Raw genomic sequence first — 23,209 nt, forward strand, 5'->3', positions numbered from 1 at the left:
CACCCTTTTCAGTATTTACCTGTATCAGTTTTTTTTAAGTTACCATATTCATTTTATGAGATAAATCAATAAACATTTTCAATTTTACTTTGGGTTATATACTTCCCTTCTTCTGGGTCTGCCATGTTAAGTTTGCAGAGCTCTTGATGTGCTTAAAACAGTGGACACCGCCCACAAATGACCCCAATTTGGAAAATAACCTCCTCAAGAGTTTATCTAGAGGTGCGCTTCACAGAATTTTATCACGTCAAACTGTCAACACTAAAAAAATGTGTTTTTCCCACAAAAAATTTTGCTTTAGCGCCAAATTTTTCATTTATACAAGTGTAGCAGGATAAAATGGATGCCTAAATCTGTTGTACAATTTCTCCCGAGTACGCCGATACCCCGTATGTTGCCGGAAACAAATGTTTGGGCCCACTGCCGAGCTCTGAAAAGAAGGAACGACATTTTGGAGAGCAGAGTTTGATGGAATCGCATGTGGGTGCTATGTCGTATTTGCACAGCCTTTCTGGTGCCAAAACAGTGGAAAACAGTGACCCCATTTTGGAAACTACACCCCTTAATGAATTTATCAAGGCGCATGATTATAATAATGCTTTTGGTTTGATTGGTGTATTAATTTTTATTGTGGTGGTATGTTTAAGATGTGAGGAGTAATTCAGGATATAGAATAGTATTGTGTAAACAGGGTAAAAACTAATTTTAACAATTCATTGTTGTGTCGTATGCTTTGAAACAACCCGTAATGCAAAGGCAAGGTTTCTCAGGGTAGGTTTCAAAATTGTGTCCTTTAGTATTCCCCTTTTAGCGCATACTCTGCACCTTTTCTATGTTCCTCCTTTCCCTGTAGTTTGGGGAACAATACCAGAAAAATGTTGCCCTGGTACAATACGGGCACTATCAATGTCTGAGGTACTTGAAAACAACCAACTGAAACTGAAGGAAGGTCATCATATTACCTGTACATCGAAGCTGCACAAAAGCATTGAACAAGTGCGATTGTACAGGGGCAGAGATATCCTGGAAGTTGGGAATCTCAGAATTTTGTGAAACTGAAGCCACATCCCATGACCAGCCCTGTTATCAGTCACCAGAGGGGAGTTAACGTGTTAGTAAAAGGCAAATGCAAAATTTTGGTCTTTGTCAGTCCTTGGAGGTGCAGCTAACTGTGGCTCCTGTCCATTTTCTTTCTGCAGTACCTCCCTCTATAAATCTGAAGCCACTGCAGAGACGTCAGGTTTAGCAAGTTTCTTTTTTTATCATTTTTATTTAATGTAATTGTATATAATGTATTATTTTGTCCCCTTTGTAAAATCTTTTGTATTTTTTTTTTTTTTTTATGAACACTGCCTATATTTCTGGAGTAAACATAAAATTTAATAGTACTGTGCCGTTTGGATACAGTTTACAGAGCAATCGGCCCAGTCTGTAAATCGATTGGTGGTGAGAGCTAATAATCTTTCTTGGGTTATTGGGGAGTTGACAACGACTGTGCCAACTAACGACTGTGTATATATGAAATATTGTATTTGTTAACCCCTTATCCCCATGAGCTTTCTTCGGTTTTGCGTTTTCATTTTTCGCTCCCCTCCTTCCCATAGCCATAACTTTTTTATTTTTCAGTCAATATGGCCATCTGAGGGCTTGTTTTTTTGCAGGACAAGTTGTACTTTTGAGTATCATTGGTTTTACCATGTCATGGACTAAAAAACAGAAAAAAAAATCCAAGTGCGGTGAAACTGCAAAAAAAGTGCAATCCCACACTTGTTTTTTGTTTGGCTTTTTTGCTGGGTTCACTAAATGCTAAAACTGACCTGCCATTATGATTCTCCAGGTCATTATGAGTTCATAGACACCAAACATGTTAAGGTTCTTTTTTATCTAAGTGGTAAAAAAAAAAAAATCTAAAGGTTATTAAAAAAGAATTGCTCCATTTTCCGATACCCGTATCGTCTCCATTTTTCAAGACCTGGGGTTGGGTGAGGGCTTAAATTTTGCATGCCGAGCTGACGTTTTTAATGATACCATTTTGGTGCAGATGCGATCTTTTGATCGCCTATTATTGCATTTTAATGCAATGCCTGGGCGACCAAAAAAAAGTAATTCTTTTTTTCTCGCTACGCAGTTTAGCCATCAGGTTAATCCTTTTTTTATTGATAGATCGAGCGATTCGGAACACGGCAATACCAAATATGTGTATCTTTGATTTTATTTTTGTTTTATTTTGAATGGGGTGAAAGGTGGGTGATTTGACATTTTATATATTTTTTATAATTTTAACCCCTTTACCCCCAAGAGTGGTTTGCACGTTAATGACCGGGCCAATTATTACAATCCTGACCACTGTCCCTTTATGAGGTAATAATTCTGGAACACTTCCATGGATCCTGGTGATTCTGACATTATTTTCTCGTGACATATTGTACTTCATGTTAGTGGTAAAATTTCTTTGATAGGACTTGCGTTTCTTTGTGAAAAAAATGGAAATTTGTCGAAAGTTTTGCACAATTTTTTTGTTTGTAAGTTATAAGGGTTAAAAGTTAACCAGCGATTTCTCATTTTTACAACACCATTTTTTTTTTTTGGGGGGGTAGGGTCTATTTGATAGAAAACACCCAAAAGTGATACCATTCTAAAAACTGCACCTCTCAAGGTGCTCAAAACCACATTCAAGAAGTTTATTAACCCTTCAGGTGCTTCACAGGAATTTTTTTAATGTTTTTAAAAAATGAACAGTTGGCTTTTTTTCACAAAAAAATTATTTCAGGTCCAATTGTTTTACTTTCCCAAGGGTAACAGGAGAAATTGGACCCCAAAAGTTGTTGTGCAATTTGTTCTGAGTGCGCTGATACCCCATATGTGGGGGGAACCACTGTTTTGGCGCACGTCAGAGCATGGAAGGGAAGAAGCGCCGTTTGACTTTTTCAACGCAATATTGGCTGGAATTGAGATCGGATGCCATGTCAGGTTTGGAGAGCCCCTGATGTGCCTAAGGGTATGTGCACACATTTCGGATTCCAATGCGGATATTTCCGCATGGATTCTGCAGAATCCGCAGGTAAAATGACCTGCGTTTTACCTGCAGATTCCCTGCGGGTTTTCTGAGGATTTGGTGCAGATTTCGCCTGCGTTTTTACACCTGCGGATTCCTATAATGGGATAGGTGTAAAAACGCTGCGGATTCCGCACAAAGAATTGACATGCTGTGGAAAATAAACCGCTGCGTTTCTGCGTGGAATTTTCCACAGCATGTGCACAGCGCTTTTTTGTTTTCCATGGTACTGTACACAGCATTAAAAACTGCTGCGGATCCGCAGGGCCAAATCCGCTGTGGATCCGCAGCCAAATCCGCAACATGTGCACATACCCTAAACAGTGGAAACACCCCACAAGTGACCCCATTTTGGAAACTAGACCCCCCAAGGAACTTAACTAGATGTGTGGTGAGAACTTTGAACCCCCAAGTGCTTCACAGAAGTTTATAACGTAGAGCCATAAAAATAAAAAATCATTTTTTTCCACAAAAATCATATTTTTTCCCCTTATCCTATTTTTTATTTTCCAAAAGGTAACAGAAGAAATTGGACACCAAGAGTTATTGTGCAATTTGTTCTGAGAATGCTGATACTCCATATGTGGGGGTAAACCACTGTTTTGGCGCATGGCAGAGCTTAGAAGAGAAGGAGCACCGTTTGACTTTTTGGCAGCTGTCACATGCTAAAAGACGCTTTTTATTGCAAAAAATAGTTTTTGCATCACCACATTTTGAGAGCTATAATTTCTCCATATTTTGGCCCATAGAGTCATTTGAGGTCTTATTTTTTGCGGGACGAGTTGACGGTTTTATTGGTACCATTTTCGGGCACATGACAATTTTTGATCGCTTTTTATTATAATAATTATTTTTGCTTTGCTTTATTCTGGGAGCTATAACTTTTTTATTTTTTTGCTGATGATGCTGTATGGTGGCTCGTTTTTTGCGGGATAAGATGATGTTTATTTATATACGTCTTTTTGATCGCATGTTATTGCACTTTTTGTTTGGCGGTATAATGATAAAGCATTGTTTTTTGCCTTGTTTTTTTTTTTTTTTTAAGGGGTTCAATAAAGGGGTTAACTAGTGGAACAGTTTTATGGGCGGGTCATTGCAGGCACGGCGATACTAAATATGTGTACTTTTAGGCTATGTGCCCACGTAGCGTTTTATTCCGGACACTAAAAACCGGACTCCTTCCCAGAAATCGCGCGTTTTTTTCCGTGCGATTTCACAGCGATTTTACCACGATTATGATCGCGATTTTCACGTGCGATATTCAAGCACTTTCCAAGCGATTTCAAGCATCGCTTGGAAAGTGATTGACAGGTTGGTCACACTCGTCAAACATAGTGTTTGACAAGTGTGAGCAGCTTTTTACTATTGAGGCTGCCTATGCGGCATCAATAGTAAAATATAGAATGTTAAAATGCTAAAAATTAATAAAAAAAAATCGGGGTATATTTACGTTCCGGCGTCACGCGCTGCATTCCCGGCCTCAGGCGCTGCATTCCCGGCCTCAGCGTTCCCAGTAATGCCTTGCGAGACCTGTGATAACGTTGGTCTCGCGTTGCTATAGCGATCTCGCAAGACCGCTAGAGTCACGCGAGACTACGTCATCACAGGACCTTGCCACAAGGCATTACTGGGAACGCTGAGGCCCGGGAATGCAGCGCGGGACGTCGGAAGGTAAATATACCCCGATTTTTTATTTTTTATTCTTTTTTTTTTACAGGGGTATGGTACCCAGGGCCTGGAGGACAGTCTCCTCTCCTCCACACCGTGGGTACCAACCGCACATGAGACGCTTAACTTCGCGCATGGTGGGCATAGCCACATGCGGGAAGTAAGCGATTCTCATGCATTCCTATGGGTGCGGAATAGCAGCAATTCTTTGCGATTCCGCACAAAAGAATGACCATGCTGCGATTTTTTCCGCAATGCGATTCCGCCGCGGAAAAAAGCGCAGCATTAGCACAGCATGTGCGGAATGCCATAGGAATGCATGGGGGGCGTTCTGTACACGATTTTTAAACGTTTTTGCGCCGAAAATCGTGGCAAAAACGCTTAAAAATCGCTACGTGGGCACACAGCCTTATAGTTTTTTTATTCACATAAAGAAATGAATTTATTGGGGAATATTTTTTTTTATTTAGGATTTTTTAAAAATTATTTTTACACATTGTTAAATTTTTTTTTTTTAGTTTTTTACATTGTCCCAGGGTGGAACATTACTATGCAAAGTCAGATCGCTGATCTGACACTTTGCACATCACTGTGTCAGATCAGCGATCTGACAGGCAGTGTAGGAGGCTTCTCATTGCCTGCTTCAGGTGGAATCATAATCCACCCGTAGCTATTAACCAGTTAAATGCCGCTGTCAAACTCTGACAGCGGCATTTAACAAGCGCTTCCGGTAATCGTGCCGCAAATACGCACACCGGTAACTCGTGTCACGTGATCAAGGGTCACCAATGTGTCGCCATAACAACCGGTGGTCTCATGGAGACTTCTATGGTTGTCAGTGCCAGATCGCTGTGCGCACCACCCAGTGGTTGGCGATCCTAGGACATGAGCAATTCTACTACATAGAGGCGATCTGACAAAGTTGTCATTTTGTGGGATCAGATTGTAATTTCCCACTATATATTCATAGGTATATCTAGTTTGACACTTGTCATGATATGGCAATTCCTCTGGACCCTTTAATGACATCTGTCCACATCAGTAACTTCGGATATAAACATTATACTTTTATGGAACATGATTCTCCGATCGATAAACTATTTGGTATTGACCCCAGACCTCTTTACCCGAGTCCTTTATGATTTACTTTTTGTTCTTTATGTAATCATGTTTTACTGATTCGTGTTTCTGAATGTTAGTACACGACACTTTAATAAAAGTATTTTTGTATTATATTTAAACAGACCCTTCTTGATTCAATTTTTTCAGTATTTAAGTATAAGGCTGAGTTCACACGTCGCGGTTTTTTCGCGTTTTCGCGGCAGTTTTAAACGCGCAATTTTGCCGTGAAAACGCGAAATATAAGCATCCCATGCATTTCTATGGGATTCCGCAATGCTGTGCTAATGCTGCGTTTTTTTCCACGGCGGAATCGCTTCGCGGTAAAAAACGCAGCATGCTCATTAATTTAGCGGAATCGCTGCGATCCCGCACCCATAGGATTGCATTGTTCTGCTTACTTCCCGCATGTGGCTGTGCCCACCATGCGAAAAGTAAGCAGAACCCACGGTCCGGACGAGAGGAGACTGTCCTTCAGGCTCTGGGTACAATATCCCTGTAAAAAATAGAATTAAAATAAAAAATATTGTTATTCTCACCTTCCGGCGTCCCGCGCAGCCTTCCCGCCTTGCGCCACGCTCCCGGTCCCAGTAATCCTTTGCGAGAATGCGGGAGCGCGACGTCTCGCGGTCATTTGCGATGACGTCGCGGGAGCGCGACGTCTCGCGGTCATTCTCGCAAAGGATTACTGGGACCGGGAGCGTGGAGCAAGGCGGGAAGGCTGCGCGGGACGCCGGAAGGTGAGAATAACAATATTTTTTTTTTTTTTTTATTAGTTTTACATCCTATCTTTTACTACTGATGCTGCATAGGCAGCCTCAATAGTAAAAAGTTGGTCACACTTGTCAAACACTATGTTTGACGAGTGTGACCAACCTGTCAGTCAGTTCTCCAAGCGATGCTCCAGATCGCTTGGAAAACGCTAGCATTCTTGCAAGCTAATTACGCTTGCAAATCGCTAGTTTTCCACGGGAAAATCGCGGGAATCTAAAATGTGATTTTCCCACGGAATAGAATTCCAGAATTCTCGCTGTAACTTCCATGAGAGTTCCGCTACGTGTGCACATAGCCTAAGGCTTCTAAGTAATAATTACTATTTTTTTTTCTTAAAAAGAAATATCCGACATCACTAACACTGTGATGTCCACTACTATAATAATACACATTATATATATAGTGGTCTCTAACTTTTGCCAGAGTGTGTGTGTGTGTGTGTGTGTATGTGTGTATATATATATATATATATATATATATATATATATATATATATATATATATATACACACACACACACACATACACACATATATACAGCTCTGGCAAAAGTTAGAGACCACTGCAAAGTTTTGAGTTTGTCTGATTTTTCTCTTTACAGGTATATTTTTGAGTAAAATGTAAATTGCTCTTTTATTCTATAAACTAATGACAACATGTCTTCGAATTTCCAAGCACTAATTCTAACCCTAACCCCAACCCTAATTATAACCCTAACCCTAATTGAAAAATAAAAATATTTTCTTTATTTTATTATTTGTCTATACTTATAGGGGTGATAAAGAGGGGGTTTATTTACTTTTTTTATTTTGATCACTGTGATAGGGTTTATCACAGTGATTGAAATGTACCTGCAGTGAATGAAAGACTCTGCCAGGTGCCGGCAGGCAGATTCAGTGCGTGCACTACGCATGCGCCAGCCATTATGGAAGATAGCGGCGCCCATACTGGAAGACCGATGGACAGCGGGACATGGGAAGTACCGGGGGGGCAATCGGAAGGCGGGGAAATCAGAAGGTGGGGGAGCAGATACTGCCGGCGGCAGGTCGCCGCCGTCAGTCGGTGGCGGGGGAATATCACCACCGTCAGTCGTGGGGGGGTCTGATCGGTGTCTCCAGCCATGGCTGGTGCTATTGCAGCATTGGCCATGGCTGGATTGTAATATTTCACCAAGTTTCATTGGTGAAATATTACAATTGCTCTGATTGGCTGTTGAAAGTGAAACAGCCAATCAGAGCGATTGTAGCCGTGGGGGGGGCAAAGCCAACCCCCCTGGGGTGAAGTACAAAGCCCCCTGTACCTGCGGGTCGGGTGAACTTTCATTGACCCTGCTCACCCGACCCGCAGGAGGGCGATCTCCCCATCACACAGCATATGCGTCACAGGTCGGATTGGCACTGACTTTTATGATGCATGCGGTGTCACAGGTCGGGAAGGGGTTAAGGATGGAGGCAACATGACGCTCACTGTATCACTCTGCTAGTTAAGCCAGAATTAAGCCATTCTTTTCTTCACCCAACACTTTTCTGCCTGTGGCATGATTAAAAGTTATTTTTTCATTCCTATTACTTTTAGGATATTACTAGCACTTGTTTTGCCATCCAGCATGTGTTATTTGCAAGAGGATTGTGAACACCACAGCAGGGTTTTTTATACTTCCCTTCCTTAAATAAGATTTGGTTTAGGTGATCACCTAATCAGAAGCACATTAAGTAGAATGAGGTGTACTCTGGAATTCAACGGACACTGGCATGGAATGGCTGTCAGACATGTAGAGAAGCTGATTTTTATAAAACTGTGCAGTAGTCTCTTAATTTTTGCCAGAGCTGAAGTAAGTTTGCCCACTGACAAAGACATGAACAAAAGATATATAGACAGATATCCCTTGCGGATATATATACACACAAACACACATTCTCCCACCCTCTCTATGAATATCCACATAAAACCGGCCCATTTATGCAACTTTAGTTTAAGCCTCACAACACTTTAGCGTGCAGGAGGAAAATACTCTGGCTTTATAACACTGACGCAAATAAGCTGGTAAAGTACTGTAAGGGAGATATGTGTCACTGCGCTTAATGGCGTCAGTCATATAAAGCCAGAGTATTTTCCTCCAACTGAAGTGTTGTGAGGCTTAAACTAAAGTTGCATAAATGGGCTGGTTTTATGTGGACATTCATAGTATGGGTGGGAGAATGTCCACCTTATCTCCTCCAGCAGAGCTGGCACCACGGTGTCCTGACAGGACCTGTGTAATATCACAATCATGTGATCAGTCACATGGTCTGGGGCTTAAGCACTTGGCTTCCAAAGGCAGCAGTGTTCTGTGCGCCTCGAGAGGAAGCACTCCAGGAAAGTGTTCATGCATGTGTTGTATGCTCAAACCTCAACCATGTATGTTCTACTAGCGGTGAGCGGGAGGAACCACGCTCTCAGAAGGACTGTGTTTTCTGCCACCATTTTGTTTTACCTTGGTTTATATGCTGCCTAAAATAAACCAAAGGAAGTTCTTAAAGCCGCAGCATACCCATGTCTACCTTCGTGTGCAGCCGAGTGAGCCAATCTACCACAATATATTATATATATATATATATATATATATATATATATATATATATATATATATATATATATATATATATATATATATATATATAGATTTACAGTTTGATCAGCAATACTAATCAGAGCACTGTGGCAGCTAAACACACATGTGTCAAAAAAAAAAAAAAAGGTGCTCCAAATATTGATCAAGTATGCTCAGCACAGAATGCAATTTGGGGGTGGACGAAGGACACACACATAAAAGGCGCAGAAAAAATGTACCAAAAATGCAACTGGCAAGTGGGGAAGAGCAAGTGAGAGAAGCTGAAACAGGGATTCGAAACTTTGCTGCTGCTGTAATCACAAATGAGACACAGAGAGCGGACTGCAGACAGCCCAGCACACAAGATCGGATGATCTGAAGCTCTTGATAAAGCACGATCGCAGCAAATGTCTACCAATTATTATTCTCTCACAAGTGAACCAGGGATTGAAGCTTGAGGAAGATAATTTGCATATTCCAGGTGCCTTCTGTGAAAAGCGAAGAGTCTCCCTAAGCAAGAGGATCATTGGATACAGCCGGGACCAGCTGCTTGGAAAGCATCGCCGAACCGCCCGCCTTACAGCGCACAAATTTTTGCCTCTAGCACATTATTGCAAGAAAGCTTTCCTGATTGAGTAAATTACACAAGAAGGGAGACACGCAGCAAGTCAGCAGGATCTAGGAGCAACATGGCAGATGTGACAACCTACATGGTGAGCTGCAACATATGCTACATGTTCACAGATCGACCAGAAGAAGAATCCAACTTCACCTGCCAGAAGTGTAGATTAGTGGCCCTTTTAGAAGAAAAGGTGCGTGGTCTGGAAAAAAAGAATTGCAACTTTGAAACTCAAAGAAAATGAAGACTTCCTAGACAGAACAGAAGTATCTCTACTGGTCACAGAAGGTGAAGAAAGTGTCAGAGAACATCCAAAAGCAGACGAGCGGAAGCATGTGACCAAAAGAAGCAAGAAGACCATAGAGACATCACCAACCACACAACTGACAAACCGATACCAAGGCCTTGCGGAGGATGACGATGGTACACCTAAGGATGAGGCACAACCAGCAAGCAAAGAAGAAAAGGGCACACAGCAACACCCAGAAGTGACAACAAAAAGTACAGCCAAGAAGCGAAGAAGAGTGGTAGTGGTGGGAGACTCACTACTGAGAGGCACAGAAGCAGGCATCTGCAGACCGGATATAACCGCAAGAGAAGTATGCTGCCTCCCAGGTGCGAAGATCAAGGATGTGACCGATAGGATACCAAAGCTCATCAGTTCCAAGGACGTCCACCCATTACTTCTCATACATGTTGGCACCAATGACACGGCAAGGAAGGACCTACCGACAATCTGCAAGGACTTTGAAGAGTTGGGGAAAAAAGTAAAGGAACTGGATGCACAGGTAGTATTTTCTTCTATCCTCCCAGTAGACAGGTATGGCACCAGGAGATGGAACAGGATCCTTGACGCGAACAACTGGCTAAGACGATGGTGCAGACAACAAGGATTCGGATTCCTGGACCACGGTGTGAATTACCTGTACGATGGACTCCTCGCCAGAGACCGACTACACCTCAACAAACCTGGGAAACACACATTCGCCAGAAGACTCGCTACACTCATTAGGAGAGCGTTAAACTAGAAGAAGAGGGAATGGGAAGAAAAATGTTAGACACGAACATGAAACCAGATATTATACTCATGAATGATATGAGGTGCAGCAAAGAAGATCCAAGACAACATACTCAGAAGGGAGGTAAGAAAATTTCTAAAACAATCAACAGGGAGGAGGTTGGAACAAAGCAAAATTCTCTAAAATGCATGCTCGCAAACGCCAGAAGCCTGACAAAAAAGATGGAAGAACTAGAAGCAGAAATATCTACAGGTAACTATGACATAGTGGGAATAACCGAGACATGGTTAGATGAAAGCTATGACTGGGCAGTTAACTTACAGGGTTACAGTCTGTTTAGAAAGGATCGTAAAAATCGGAGTGGAGGAGGGGTTTGTCTTTATGTAAAGTCTTGTCTAAAGTCCACTTTAAGGGAAGATATTAGTGAAGGGAATGAGGATGTCGAGTCCATATGGGTCGAAATACATGGAGGGAAAAATAGTAACAAAATTCTCTTTGGGGTCTGTTACAAACCCCCAAATATAACAGAAATCATGGAAAGTTTACTACTAAGGCAGATAGATGAAGCTGCAACCCATAATGAGGTCCTAGTTATGGGGGACTTTAACTACCCGGATATTAACTGGGAAACAGAGACCTGCGAAACCCATAAAGGCAACAGGTTTCTGCTAATAGTCAAGAATAATTATCTTTCACAATTGGTGCAGAATCCAACCAGAGGAGCAGCACTTTTAGACCTAATACTATCTAACAGACCTGACAGAATAACAAATCTGCAGGTTGTTGGGCATCTAGGAAATAGCGACCACAATATTGTACAGTTTCACTTGTCTTTCGCTAGGGGGACATGTCAGGGAGTCACAAAAACACTGAACTTTAGGAAGGCAAAGTTTGACCAGCTTAGAGATGCCCTTAATCTGGTTGACTGGGACAATGTCCTCAGAAATAAGAATACAGAAAATAAATGGGAAATGTTTAAGAACATCATTAATAGGCACTGTAAGCGGTTTATACCTTGTGGAAATAAAAGGACAATAAATAGGAAAAACCCAATGTGGCTAAACAAAGAAATTAGAGGGGCAATTAACAGTAAAAAAAAGAAAGCATTTAAACTACTAAAGTAGGATTGCACTGTTGAAGCTCTAAAAACTATGAGAAAAATTCTTTATCTAAAAAAATAATTAAAGCTGCCAAATAGGAAACAGAGAAGCAAATTTGCTAAGGAGAGTAAAACTAATCCCAAGCTGTTCTTCAACTATATCAATAGTAAAAGAATCAAAAGTGAAAGTGTAGGCCCATTAAAAAATTGTGAGGAAAGTATGGTTGTAGATGATGAGGAAAAAGCTAATATATTAAACACCTTCTTCTCCACGGTATTCACGGTGGAAAATGAAATGCTAGGTGAAATGCCAAGAGACAAAGAAAATCCTATATTAAGGGTCACCAATCTAACCCAAGAAGAGGTGCAAAACCGGCTAAATAAGATTAAAATAGATAAATCTCCAGGTCCGGATGGCATACACCCACGAGTACTAAGAGAATTAAGTAATGTAATAGACAAACCATTATTTCTTACATTTAGAGACTCTATAGTGACGGGGTCTGTTCCACGGGACTGGCACACAGCAAATGTGGTACCAATAGTCAATAAGGGCTCTAAAAGTGAACCTGGAAATTATAGGCCAGTAAGTCTAACCTCTATTGTTGGTAAAATATTTGAAGGGTTTCTGAGGGACATTATTCTGGATTGTCTCAATGAGAATAACTGTTTAACACCATATCAGCATGGGTTTATGAGGAATCGCTCCTGTCAAACCAATCTAATCAGCTTTTATGAAGAGGTAAGCTATAGACTGGACCAAGGTGAGTCATTGGATGTGGTATATCTTGATTTTTCCAAAGCGTTTGATACTGTGCCACACAAGAGGTTGGTACACAAAATTAAAATGCTGGGTCTGGGGGAAAATGTGTGTAAATGGGTAAGTAACTGGCTTAGTGATATAAAGCAGAGGGTGGTTATAAATGGTGTATTCTCTAACTGGGTCGCTGTGACCAGTGGGGTACCGCAGGGGCCGATGTTGGGACTTATTCTCTTCAACATATTTATTAACGATCTGGTAGAAGGTTTGCACAGTAAAATATCGATATTTGCAGATGATACAAAACTATGTAAAGCAGTCAATACAAGAGAAGATAGTATTCTGCTACAGAGGGATCTGGATAAGTTGGGAACTTGGGCCAAAAGGTGGCAGATGCAGTTTAACAATGATAAATGTAAGGTTATACACATGGGAAGAAGGAATCAATATCACCATTACACACTGAACGGTAAACCACTTGGTAAATCTGACATGGAGAAGGACTTGGGGATCCTAGTTAATGATAAACTTACCTGGAGCAGCCAGTGCCAGGCAGCGGCTGCCAAGGCAAACAGGATCATGGGGTGGATTAAAAGAGGTCTGGATACACATAATGAGAGCATTATACTGCCTCTGTACAAATCTCTGGTTAGACCGCACATGGAGTACTGTGTACAGTTTTGGGCACCGGTGCTCAGGAAGGATATAATGGAACAAGAGCGGGTACAAAGGAGGGCAACAAAATTAATAAAGGGGATGGGGGAACTACAATACCCAGAGAGATTAGCAAAATTAGGATTATTTAGTCTAGAAAAAAAGACGACTGAGGGGCGATCTAATAACCATGTAGAAGTACATAAGGGGACAATACAAATATCTCTCCGAGGATCTGTTTATACCAAGGAAGGTGATGGTCACAAGGGGGCATTCTCTGCATCTGGAGGAGAAAAGGTTTTTCCACCAACATAGAAGAGGATTCTTTACTGTTAGGGCAGTGAGAATCTGGAATTCCCTGCCTGAGGAGGTGGTGATGACGAACTCAGTCGAAGGATTCAAGAGAGGCCTGGATGTCTTCCTGGAGCGTAACAATATTATCTCTTACAGTAATTGTTAGGTTCTTTAGAAGGACGTAGATCTGGGGATTTATTCTGACAGAATTTTATAGGCTGAACTGGATGGACTAATGTCTTTTTTTGGCCTAACTATGTTACTATGTTAAGTACACAGGGGCTATACAACTGCTCTGCACAACAGATATGAGGGAAATATGGCATGCAGAGCAGCTATCATTATTTTAAATGAACCCTTTTGATGCAAATTGGTCAGTACCTATTGAATGACCAATTGGGGCTAAGAGGATCAATAAACAGATGTGACGTAAAAATAACTCCATTCCTTTAGCTTGCTATTATTGGTGATCTCTAAGACAGCACTAATCAAGCTCTTGACAAGGGATTACTCCATCCCTTTAGCTTGCTATGATTAGTGCGATCTGAGACTGCACCAATCATCACTTGACAAGTTCTATTTTTAAAAAACCTTATTGCTAAAATGATGTGAACGGCCGGTCACAATTGACAGGCCAATCACAGCGATTGTCACTGCTTAGGCGCTGGGATTCTCTAACCTTTCCTGGCGCCTGCGCACTGCAGTACTTTGCTCTGCCCTCAACAGGGTAGATAAGTACGCCTGTGCAGGAGCGAGATGCCAGGGAGCGATGAAGCAACAGGAGGGCGACAGCGCAAGAAGATGCGAGGCACCGGACCCGGACCTGCGACACCCATCGGACCGGACCGCCCCCCCCCCTCCGGGTGAGTATAATAAAACTTATTTTTCTTATCTTGCAGGTCATATCGGGGGCTCATCTACAGCATTATAGAATGCTGTAGAGAAGCCCTGATAGGCAGTGGCCGCATCTGGTTTGGTTGGAATTGTCTCGACTGGAAAAATAAGGTTAAAATATGTCTATCATACCTGATCAAAAGTAGTATGTACCACAAAATTGTGCCAAATCAAGACTAAAGGTGGTCAAGCAAAAAGTAACTCTCACATACCTCACAGAAAAAAGGGATTTTGCCAAGAGTGTACTTACTGGACAAAATTAATAAAACCATAATTAAAATCTACAGTATTTTCAGACGATAGGACACACCTAATTATAACAATCACACCAGGTTTAGACATCAGAAAAAAGGAAACACATGCCATATTTTTCGCTTTATAAGACGCACCTGTTTATAAAATGCACCCCCAAATTTGGTGAAGAAAAAGAGAAATTTTTTTTTATGTTAAATGGAGGTGTGTCTTATAATGCCAGTGTCTGTCTTTCAAATCATATATATGTCACTCATCCTGGTATCTATATAACCCCCATCCTGGCACATTGCCCCCTTGTGCTGGCACATAGCCCCCCATCCCAGCCTGGATATGGCCCCCCCGGTCACTATATGCCCCCCCCTGCTGGCCCTCACATGGGCCCCCCTCTCTCTATGCCCCCTGCTGGCACACACATGGCCCCCACCTCTCGATATGCCCCCGTGCTGGCATGCACACGGCCCCCCGTCCCTATATTTCCCCCTGCTGGCATTCACACGGCCCCCCCGTCCCTATATTCCCCGCTGCTGGCAAGCACATGATAAAATAAACACTTAACTCACCTTCCGATGATGGCTCCTGCTTCCAGCATCTCCGTGGCTTTCCTGTGTCTGTGCTGACATCCTCCTCCTGCGAGGGCGCGCGGTAGCAGCTGCTCATTCAGGCAGTTCATTGTAGCTTCAGGACCTTCCATCACGTGACCAATAGGACCTGCGGTCGTGTGACTCAGTGCACATTGGGGCGGGGGGGGGGGGAGTGAATGCACATGTAATATGCACCGATCCTCTGTCTACCAACGTGGCATGGCTTCAGCACCGAGGTGATGGACAGCGGGTGCAGTGAATATTACATGAGCCTAATGAGCGGGAGCACGTGACCACCCGCTGTCTCTGCAGCCCGCAGCCAGCCCATCCCAGCCCCCTGACACCACGCCAGAGCGCCCCCCCCCCCTACTCTGTAGCCCAGCAGCACACAGATTCGGATTATAAGACGCACCCCCCACTTTCCCCCAGAATTTGGGGGAACAAAAGTGCGTCTTGTAATCCGAAAAATATGGTACTTCCTAGTAATGAAAACTTTCCTGGCAGTTAAAAGATCTGAAGGGGTCAATATCACTAATGTTAATGCACTAGGGTAAAACAAGGAGTTATTAAACCTAGGGTTAGTGTTTTTTCACAGCATGTGCATTTTACATACATAGCTTTACAGAAAGGAAATTATATACACTCTCTGCAGTGCACACATATGCACAATTCTGAATTCACAGTTTATACACACACTCAAGTTTTGCTACATGTACACGCACAGCAATCTTTCTTGTACACTCAACTCTTCTACATATGCATACAGCTTTCTTACACGCACAGCTCTCATATATACACACACACACACCTCTGCCACACACAGCTCTCCTACAGGCATGTAATTACATCCCCTAAAACAGTGTTTCTCAACTCCTGTCCTCAAGATCCACCAACAAATCATGTTTTCAGGATTTCTTTAGTATTGCCCATGTGCAATGTGAATGGAAATCCTGAAAACATGACATGTTTGTGGGCCTTGAGGACAGGAGTTGAGAAACACTGACCTAAAAGATTTTTCAGCATCCTTGCAGGTCCGGTAGCTTTCTCTCCTGCCCTGCACTGATCAGATTCAGTGTGAGACAGGAGGCTAGAGTACTGTGCTGTCCAAAAACCTGGGCTGTGGCGTTTGTAAGCCAAACCTTTGACTAAGACTCCTCAATTTCCCTGACTCCCATCTCCACGACTCAGACCCAACAGCACTGGTCACTACTGAGCATGTAAATAAAGTGCAGCACTGATTCATCTCAACTAAAAGCCGAGATCCTTAGATCAGGAACAGAAAAGACATTTATAGGACATTCAGAACTTTCCCAAATTCTTATGAAAAATTTAACGCACATACTGCATTGAACCAACTCCATCAATATGGACACTGACTCTACGACTCTAAAGCCCTGCTGAAAACACATGCAAAAATGCATCGAAAATGCTGCAAAACCACGTGTTATTGACACTGTGCTTTTCCTGCCAAGAGATTCAGAGATGATGCAGAAAATTCTGCATCCAAATACTCAACGCGTCCTCCTACCCTTATGATCTATGGGCAGTCCTTTAAGCAGTTAATCATTAAGGGACTTAATTTATAGCCTGTAACTAAACAACAAGCCTAAAGGTTATATAAAAAGTGGGCCAATTTTGTCCACAAATTATGGCAGTGATGGACACTGAAAATTGGTGAGGGAGATGCTTTTTACATCACATGCATTATACAGACCAGAATAGATCATACTATGATTTTTTTTCCACATGGTTCCTCGGTATGCGTAAAGCATGGCGTAGATGAACAAAATAAATGCTTATTTGAACAAGCCCTAAGAAGTGTGATGTATAAAAAAGGAAAATAGCCCCCCAATGCTAATTTCTTTGTAGCACAATCACGGACATTAATCATATGAAATTAGAATTTCACAGATAGATTTGCTAGTTGTTAGTCTGCCTAACTGAATAACTTACCATAAGAGATGGCATGACAGTCATTTAAAAAAGTAATTTGCATTGATTGCTTTAAAGGGAATCTGTCACCTCTGTAAATGACCTATCAATATGGGCATACAGGTATTAGAAATGTTACACTGTATTCCTCCATATTAACGGTATTGATACTGAGAAGTGTTATTTTCTGTCTATATGTTAATGATTTCTTACAGGCTTCGGGGCGTGCAGTGCCTGGAAGAAAATCCTGCCTCATGTCTTCATTGTTATACTACCTCCCTCCCATCAGCGTCAGTTATGGCCCCGGAATCCTGTGCCAGCGCCCTGCACTCCCTCAGAAATACATACCTCATCCTCCCTTCTGTGCGCGCTGCATTCAGAGATCTTCTGCCCAGGCAGTGACCTCCGGTGTGCGCCCCGATAATATGCTCTCCCCAATTCCTCGCTACATAGTCATCGCTAGGAATCATGTGTACATAGCAATGACTATGCAGGGAGGAAGTGGGGAGAGCATCGAAGTGGTGCGCACACAAGAGGTCACTGGAGCGGAAGTTGCCGGCGCCTGTGTAGAAGATCCCTGAATGCAGCACCCACAGAAGGGAGGATCAGTTATGCATTTCTGAGGGAGTGCAGGGCGCAGGCGCGTTAGATTCCGGGGTCATAACTGATGCTGGTGGGAGGGAAGTAGTATTACAATGAAGACAGAAGGCAGGGATTTCTTCCAGGCACCGCACGCACCGGAGCCTGGAAGAAATCATTAACATAAAAAAACAATATAACATTTCTCAGCTACAAGACCGTTAATATGAGGCATACAGGTAGGACTAGTGTAACATTTCTATTACTTGTATGCCCATATTAAGTCATATACGCCCCGAGGGTAACAGATTCCCTTTAACTAGAATATTGAAACTACTTAGGCATATTTGATGTGGATGAAAAAAAGTAAAAAAAAAAAAAAAAAAACTCAAAATCCAAATATACCTTCCTGATCCTCTAGTTTTTTAATAAGGCGATTATAATGGTTGCGCAATCCAGTAAAAGAAAAGTTGCAGTCTTGGTAATGTGCCATTGGAGGATTGTGGTTGATAAACCTCTTTTCGCCAAACTGAGCCAAGTACTCTATGGACTGTCCGCCACTCAATGTGGAACATTCAGGAAGTTGGGACAATGAGAGTCTTCTGGCCACCTGAAGAGAAATGATACATAGATGTCAAACATTTTTGTATTATTTCCACACAATTACAGTTCAGGTCACATATGAGATTGTACAATACTATATTATTGAAAGAAAATACAGCAGTAACATAATTTAAAGGACCGCTCCAAAGTTTTGTCTTTTAATGCCTTTTCTGCTACCTAACAGTGATGTGTCTAAAATGTGTGCATTAAGTTACCGTACTTAACTGTCGCGGTCTTCTACCATTTGTAGTTTCGCTCTGATCGCCTCCTGCATCAAGTGACAATTGAGACCTGTCAGTTCACACTGCGTCTTTTGTATGGGAAAGGAAGTAATGGCCAAAAACCCTGAGCTGTGGTCAAATGATGCAACACAGGACCAAGTTGGAAATGGCAGAAGACAGAGACCAGTACACACTACACACATAGCACTGATTGGTATCAGTAAGGCAATAAAATAAAACAATAAATGCTGAAATGGTTCCTTAACCCCTTAATGACCAGGAGAATTTTTGGTTTTGCATTTTCATTTTTCACTCCCCTTCTTCCCAGAGCCATAACTTTTTTATTTTTCTGTCAATATGGCCATGTGAGGGCTTGTTTTTTTGCGGGACGAGCAGTACTTTTGAACGACTCCATGTCGTGTACTACAAAACGGGAAAAAAATTCCAAGTGCGGTGAAATTGCAAAAAAAGTGCAATCCTACACTTGTTTTTTGCTTGGCTTTTTTGCTAGGTTCATTAAATGCTAAAAGTGACCTGCCATTATGATTCTCCAGGTCATTACAAGCTCAGTCACCAAACATATCTAGGTTCTTTTTTATCGAAGTGCAGAAAAAAAATTCCAAAGTTTGTTAAAAAAAAAAAAAAAAAAAAAATTGTGCCATCTTCCGAGACCCGTAGCGTCTCCATTTTTCATGATCTCGGGTTGGGTGAGGGCTTATTTTTTGTACACCGAGCTGACGTTTCTAATGATACCAGGTATGTTCTTTTGATCGCCCGTTACTGCATTTTAATGCAATGTCACAGCGACCAAAAAAACCTAATTCTGGCGTTATGATTTTTTTTATCGCTATGCCGTTTAGTGATCGGGTTAATCCTTTTTTTATTGATACGATCACGTGACGGGGGTCAGCGATGCGCACAGTTCCGGCTGCGTGACCGGAAGCACTGGTTAAATGCCGCTGTCAGCGTTTAACTAGTTAATAGGCACGGGTGGATCGCGATTCCACCTGCACCTATTGCGGGCACATGTCAACTATTCAAAACAGCTGACATGTCCTGGCTTTGATGCGGGCTCACCGCCGGAGCCCTCATCAAAGCGGGGGAGACATCCAATGACGGATTGTGTCCATCATTGGACGTTAAGGGGTTAAAGTGGTTTAACCATGACAGTAAATACATTCTGTGCAAAAGATCTTGGAATAACAAACTTTTCAAATACAATTAAATCTTCAAAACTACATTTTCCAGGACGTCCCTCCTGACAGCACAATGGAGGTCGTCCTCCTCCTCCTTACCAGGACAGTTAACACACGAGAGGTTAAAAGGCCCCTCCCCACCCACCTCCCTCAGTGTTTTTCCTGTCCCTGCATGGAGGACGCATGAGAGAGACGGGCTGGAGCTTACCGGAGGGTGCAGGGGATCATGTGGAGCAGCTAATCCTTCCCTCTGTCAAGAATGCCCAGGGCTGACACTCTCCCTCAGCCACAGAGGCTAGTTGAGCGGACGAGCTCCTGGGTAGCTGGGTAGAGCCGCTTCCTCCCGATGGGGGGGGCTCTCTGTTCCGACGGGGCGCTGCTACTTCCAGAAGCCGCGCAGTGCAAATGACCGTCACGAGGTCTGCGTACATTCCAGGGTAGAATGTGGAAGTAAAACAAGACAGATAATAAGACCGCTACCTGGATGTCGCGGGGCACTGGGCATGCACGAAGCGCTATGGAGGAATCGAGCAAAGGTGACCAGGACTGCGGGGTAAGTGTGCTTTTGCGCAGTCCAGCAGGTGGTAGTACAGCCTGTGACTATCCCCATTTACTACATCATATAGAATAAGGGAACCCGAGCTATGCCCTACCTACACCCAAACGGTCGGGCAAAGCTTTGGCAAAATCCAGACGGTGTCCTGTATGCAATATAAAGTTACCAGAGGCATATGGCAGAACACTCTGACACCTGCACCGCCAGAGTTATAAGGGAAGAACAACCGTCCCTATTGTTTGAGATGAGGTCTATAATCCGGGAAGTCCAGGCCTCTTTATCTAGCCTTACCGGCCCGCAACCTCCCAGTCCAGGTCCGAGAACTAAGAGGCCTCGGTGGGAGATGGAGCTAAGCTCGGAAGAGGAATCCTCCCAGCTTCTTGGGTCAGACCAGGAAGAAGAGGGTGAAGTAGCGTTGGAAAACCCGGAACGGGGCAAAAGATACTTATTTGCCTTAGAGGATACCGATGACCTAGTCCAGGCTATCAGAGATATGATGCAGGTGGAGGGGGATGAGATGTTTGGTAGACTCAGAGCTCAGAAACAGCGGGTGCTCGAAGTGAATGACCATATCCAGGACCATGGTCCTGGAGGAATGGGAGGATGCGGAGAAATGCTTGGTGGTTCCACGGGAATTTAAGAATCGTTTGCCATTTGATCCAGAGGACATTAAGATCTGGGAGGAGGTTCACAAGATAGATGTACCGGTTGCCAAGGTCTCTAGGTAGACATCTAATCCCTTTGAGGACTCTTCAAGTCTAAAAGACCCAATGGACAGAAAGGCTGAAAACCTCCTAAAACAGGATTGAGAGACATCTGCAGCTGTGATAAAAACCAATATAGCAGCCACTTCAGTTGCCAAGTCCATGTTTCTATGAATGGGGCAAATGGAGGAGCCCTTAAATAACAAAACGCCCAGGGAAGATATTATAGCCTCCCTCCCTCTAATGAAGTCCGCTACAGCCTTTTTAGGCATATACATCTGTTGAATCTGTGCAATTCTCTGCCAGAAATAGCTCATTATTTAGTCAGCCACCAATTGTGCAAGTTCTCCCACTTAAAAAGATGAGAGAGGCCTCTAATTGCCATCATAGGCAGCCCACAACTATGAGAATCAAAATTGAGAAAACAAATCTAGAAAATCACCTTGTCTGATTTGGCAAGATATATTTTAAAATTATGGTGGAAAATAAGTATTTGGTCATTAACAAAAGTTCATCTCAATATTTTGTTATATATCCTTTGTTGGAAATGACAGAGGTCAAACGTTTTCTGTAAGTCTTTACAAGGTTGGCACACACTGTTGGTTGTTATGAATAAGTCACCGGAGGAGGAAAAAACAAAAATGCAAGCTAAGTCCAGAAAACCGGAGAGGTTGGTAGCTAGCGCATTGCAGACCCCTGATCCTATTCACAACAACTAACAGTAGCCGTGGAGCGTTCCTACGGTGGTCCTAGACGCCTCTTCACAACCGAAGAACTAAATAAGCCTAAAGAAAGGAAAGGAGAAATCTAAACTGCCCCAGAGCAGACCCCAAAGCAATAGACAGCCCCCAACATGTATTGTCGGTGAAAACAGATGAAAACACAAACACAGACAGAAAGACAGGCAGAGCAAATGATGGGGCCCAACTAACTAGATAGAAAAGGACAGAAAAGATGCTGGCTGCAATCCGCAAAAACCCTACCAAAAATGTCCCAACATGTCTGATAGGAAAAACGGCCCTGAAGTCACTAGACTTCAAAATCCCTATATCAGCACTCCAATATATTCTGAAGACAGAGCAAAAGAGATTTCACCGATCAGGGACAAAAAAGGAAATTCAGCAGAGCCCCAGCCGGGGCTGGCAGAACACAAAACTAAGCAAATCAGACAAAATCTCATGGAACAATAACAGAGAAAAACTTAGCTTTAGAAGACAGGAACTGAACTGGAGGCCAGAGCTCAGAGCAGAGAAATCACCAGCAACCCTACAGGGCGTCGGCTGCCTTACATCCACTCAGAGATTCCGGATGTCCAATCGCAATCCACCTGTTCAGGTGACAGGTTTCTCCCATCCAAATCAGTTTCACCACCTCCTTTCACCAGCAGAGGGAGTTCATAGGACATCAAAGGTGAACGAGAAACATGGATTTTTGTGAGTACTCACCGTAAAATCCTTTTCTCCGAGACGCTCAATGAGGGACACAGATACTGTGGGTGTATGCTTCTGCCGCTAGGAGGCTGATACTAAGTGAAAAAAAAGAGGTTAGCTCCTCCTCCGCAGTATACACCCTCGCCCCTATTGCGGGCGGAAATCAGTTTGGTGCCAAAGCAGTAGGACAAATCAGCCTTAATACAGGTACAACATGTCCAAAGGAAAACACCACCCTTATATCAAATAAGTAAACACATTCATTTAAACAAGAGCCAACTGGCTAATAGGGTGGGTGCTGTGTCCCCCAATGAGCGTCTCTGAGAAAAGGATTTTACGGTGAGTACTCACAAAAATCCATGTTTCTCCTTCGTCTCATTGGGGGACAGATACTGTGGGACATCCTAAAGCAGTCCCTAGGTGGGAGATTGACTCACCGATCCAAGCTACATTCACCTCCTGTTTAAAGGTGCACCACCGTTGCTGGGAGAATCCTTCTACCCAGGCTGGCATCCGCCGAGGCCTGAGCATGGATATTATGTTTGGCAAATGTGTGCAGGCTGGACCAGGTTGCTGCCTTGCAAACCTGTTCCATCGAAGCGCCCAA

At 42.9% G+C, this 23,209-nt stretch overlaps 1 protein-coding gene across 8 annotated transcripts in view; it reads right to left on the reverse strand.

Moving 5' to 3' along the window:
• LOC141057365 (tRNA N6-adenosine threonylcarbamoyltransferase, mitochondrial-like) overlaps positions 1–23,209 on the reverse strand; it is a 212,344-nt gene that overhangs the window by 114,036 nt on the left and 75,099 nt on the right. For all 8 annotated transcript variants that reach the window (XM_073553949.1, XM_073553951.1, XM_073553953.1 and 5 more), the window contains exon 4: positions 18,298–18,502. In XM_073553949.1, the coding sequence (XP_073410050.1) occupies positions 18,298–18,502 (205 nt within the window). The remainder of the gene's footprint in view (positions 1–18,297; positions 18,503–23,209) is intronic.

This window comes from Dendrobates tinctorius, unplaced genomic scaffold (genome assembly GCF_039654945.1).
Source record: "Dendrobates tinctorius isolate UK_male_01 unplaced genomic scaffold, ASM3965494v1 ptg000204l, whole genome shotgun sequence".
NCBI lineage: Eukaryota > Metazoa > Chordata > Amphibia > Anura > Dendrobatidae > Dendrobates > Dendrobates tinctorius.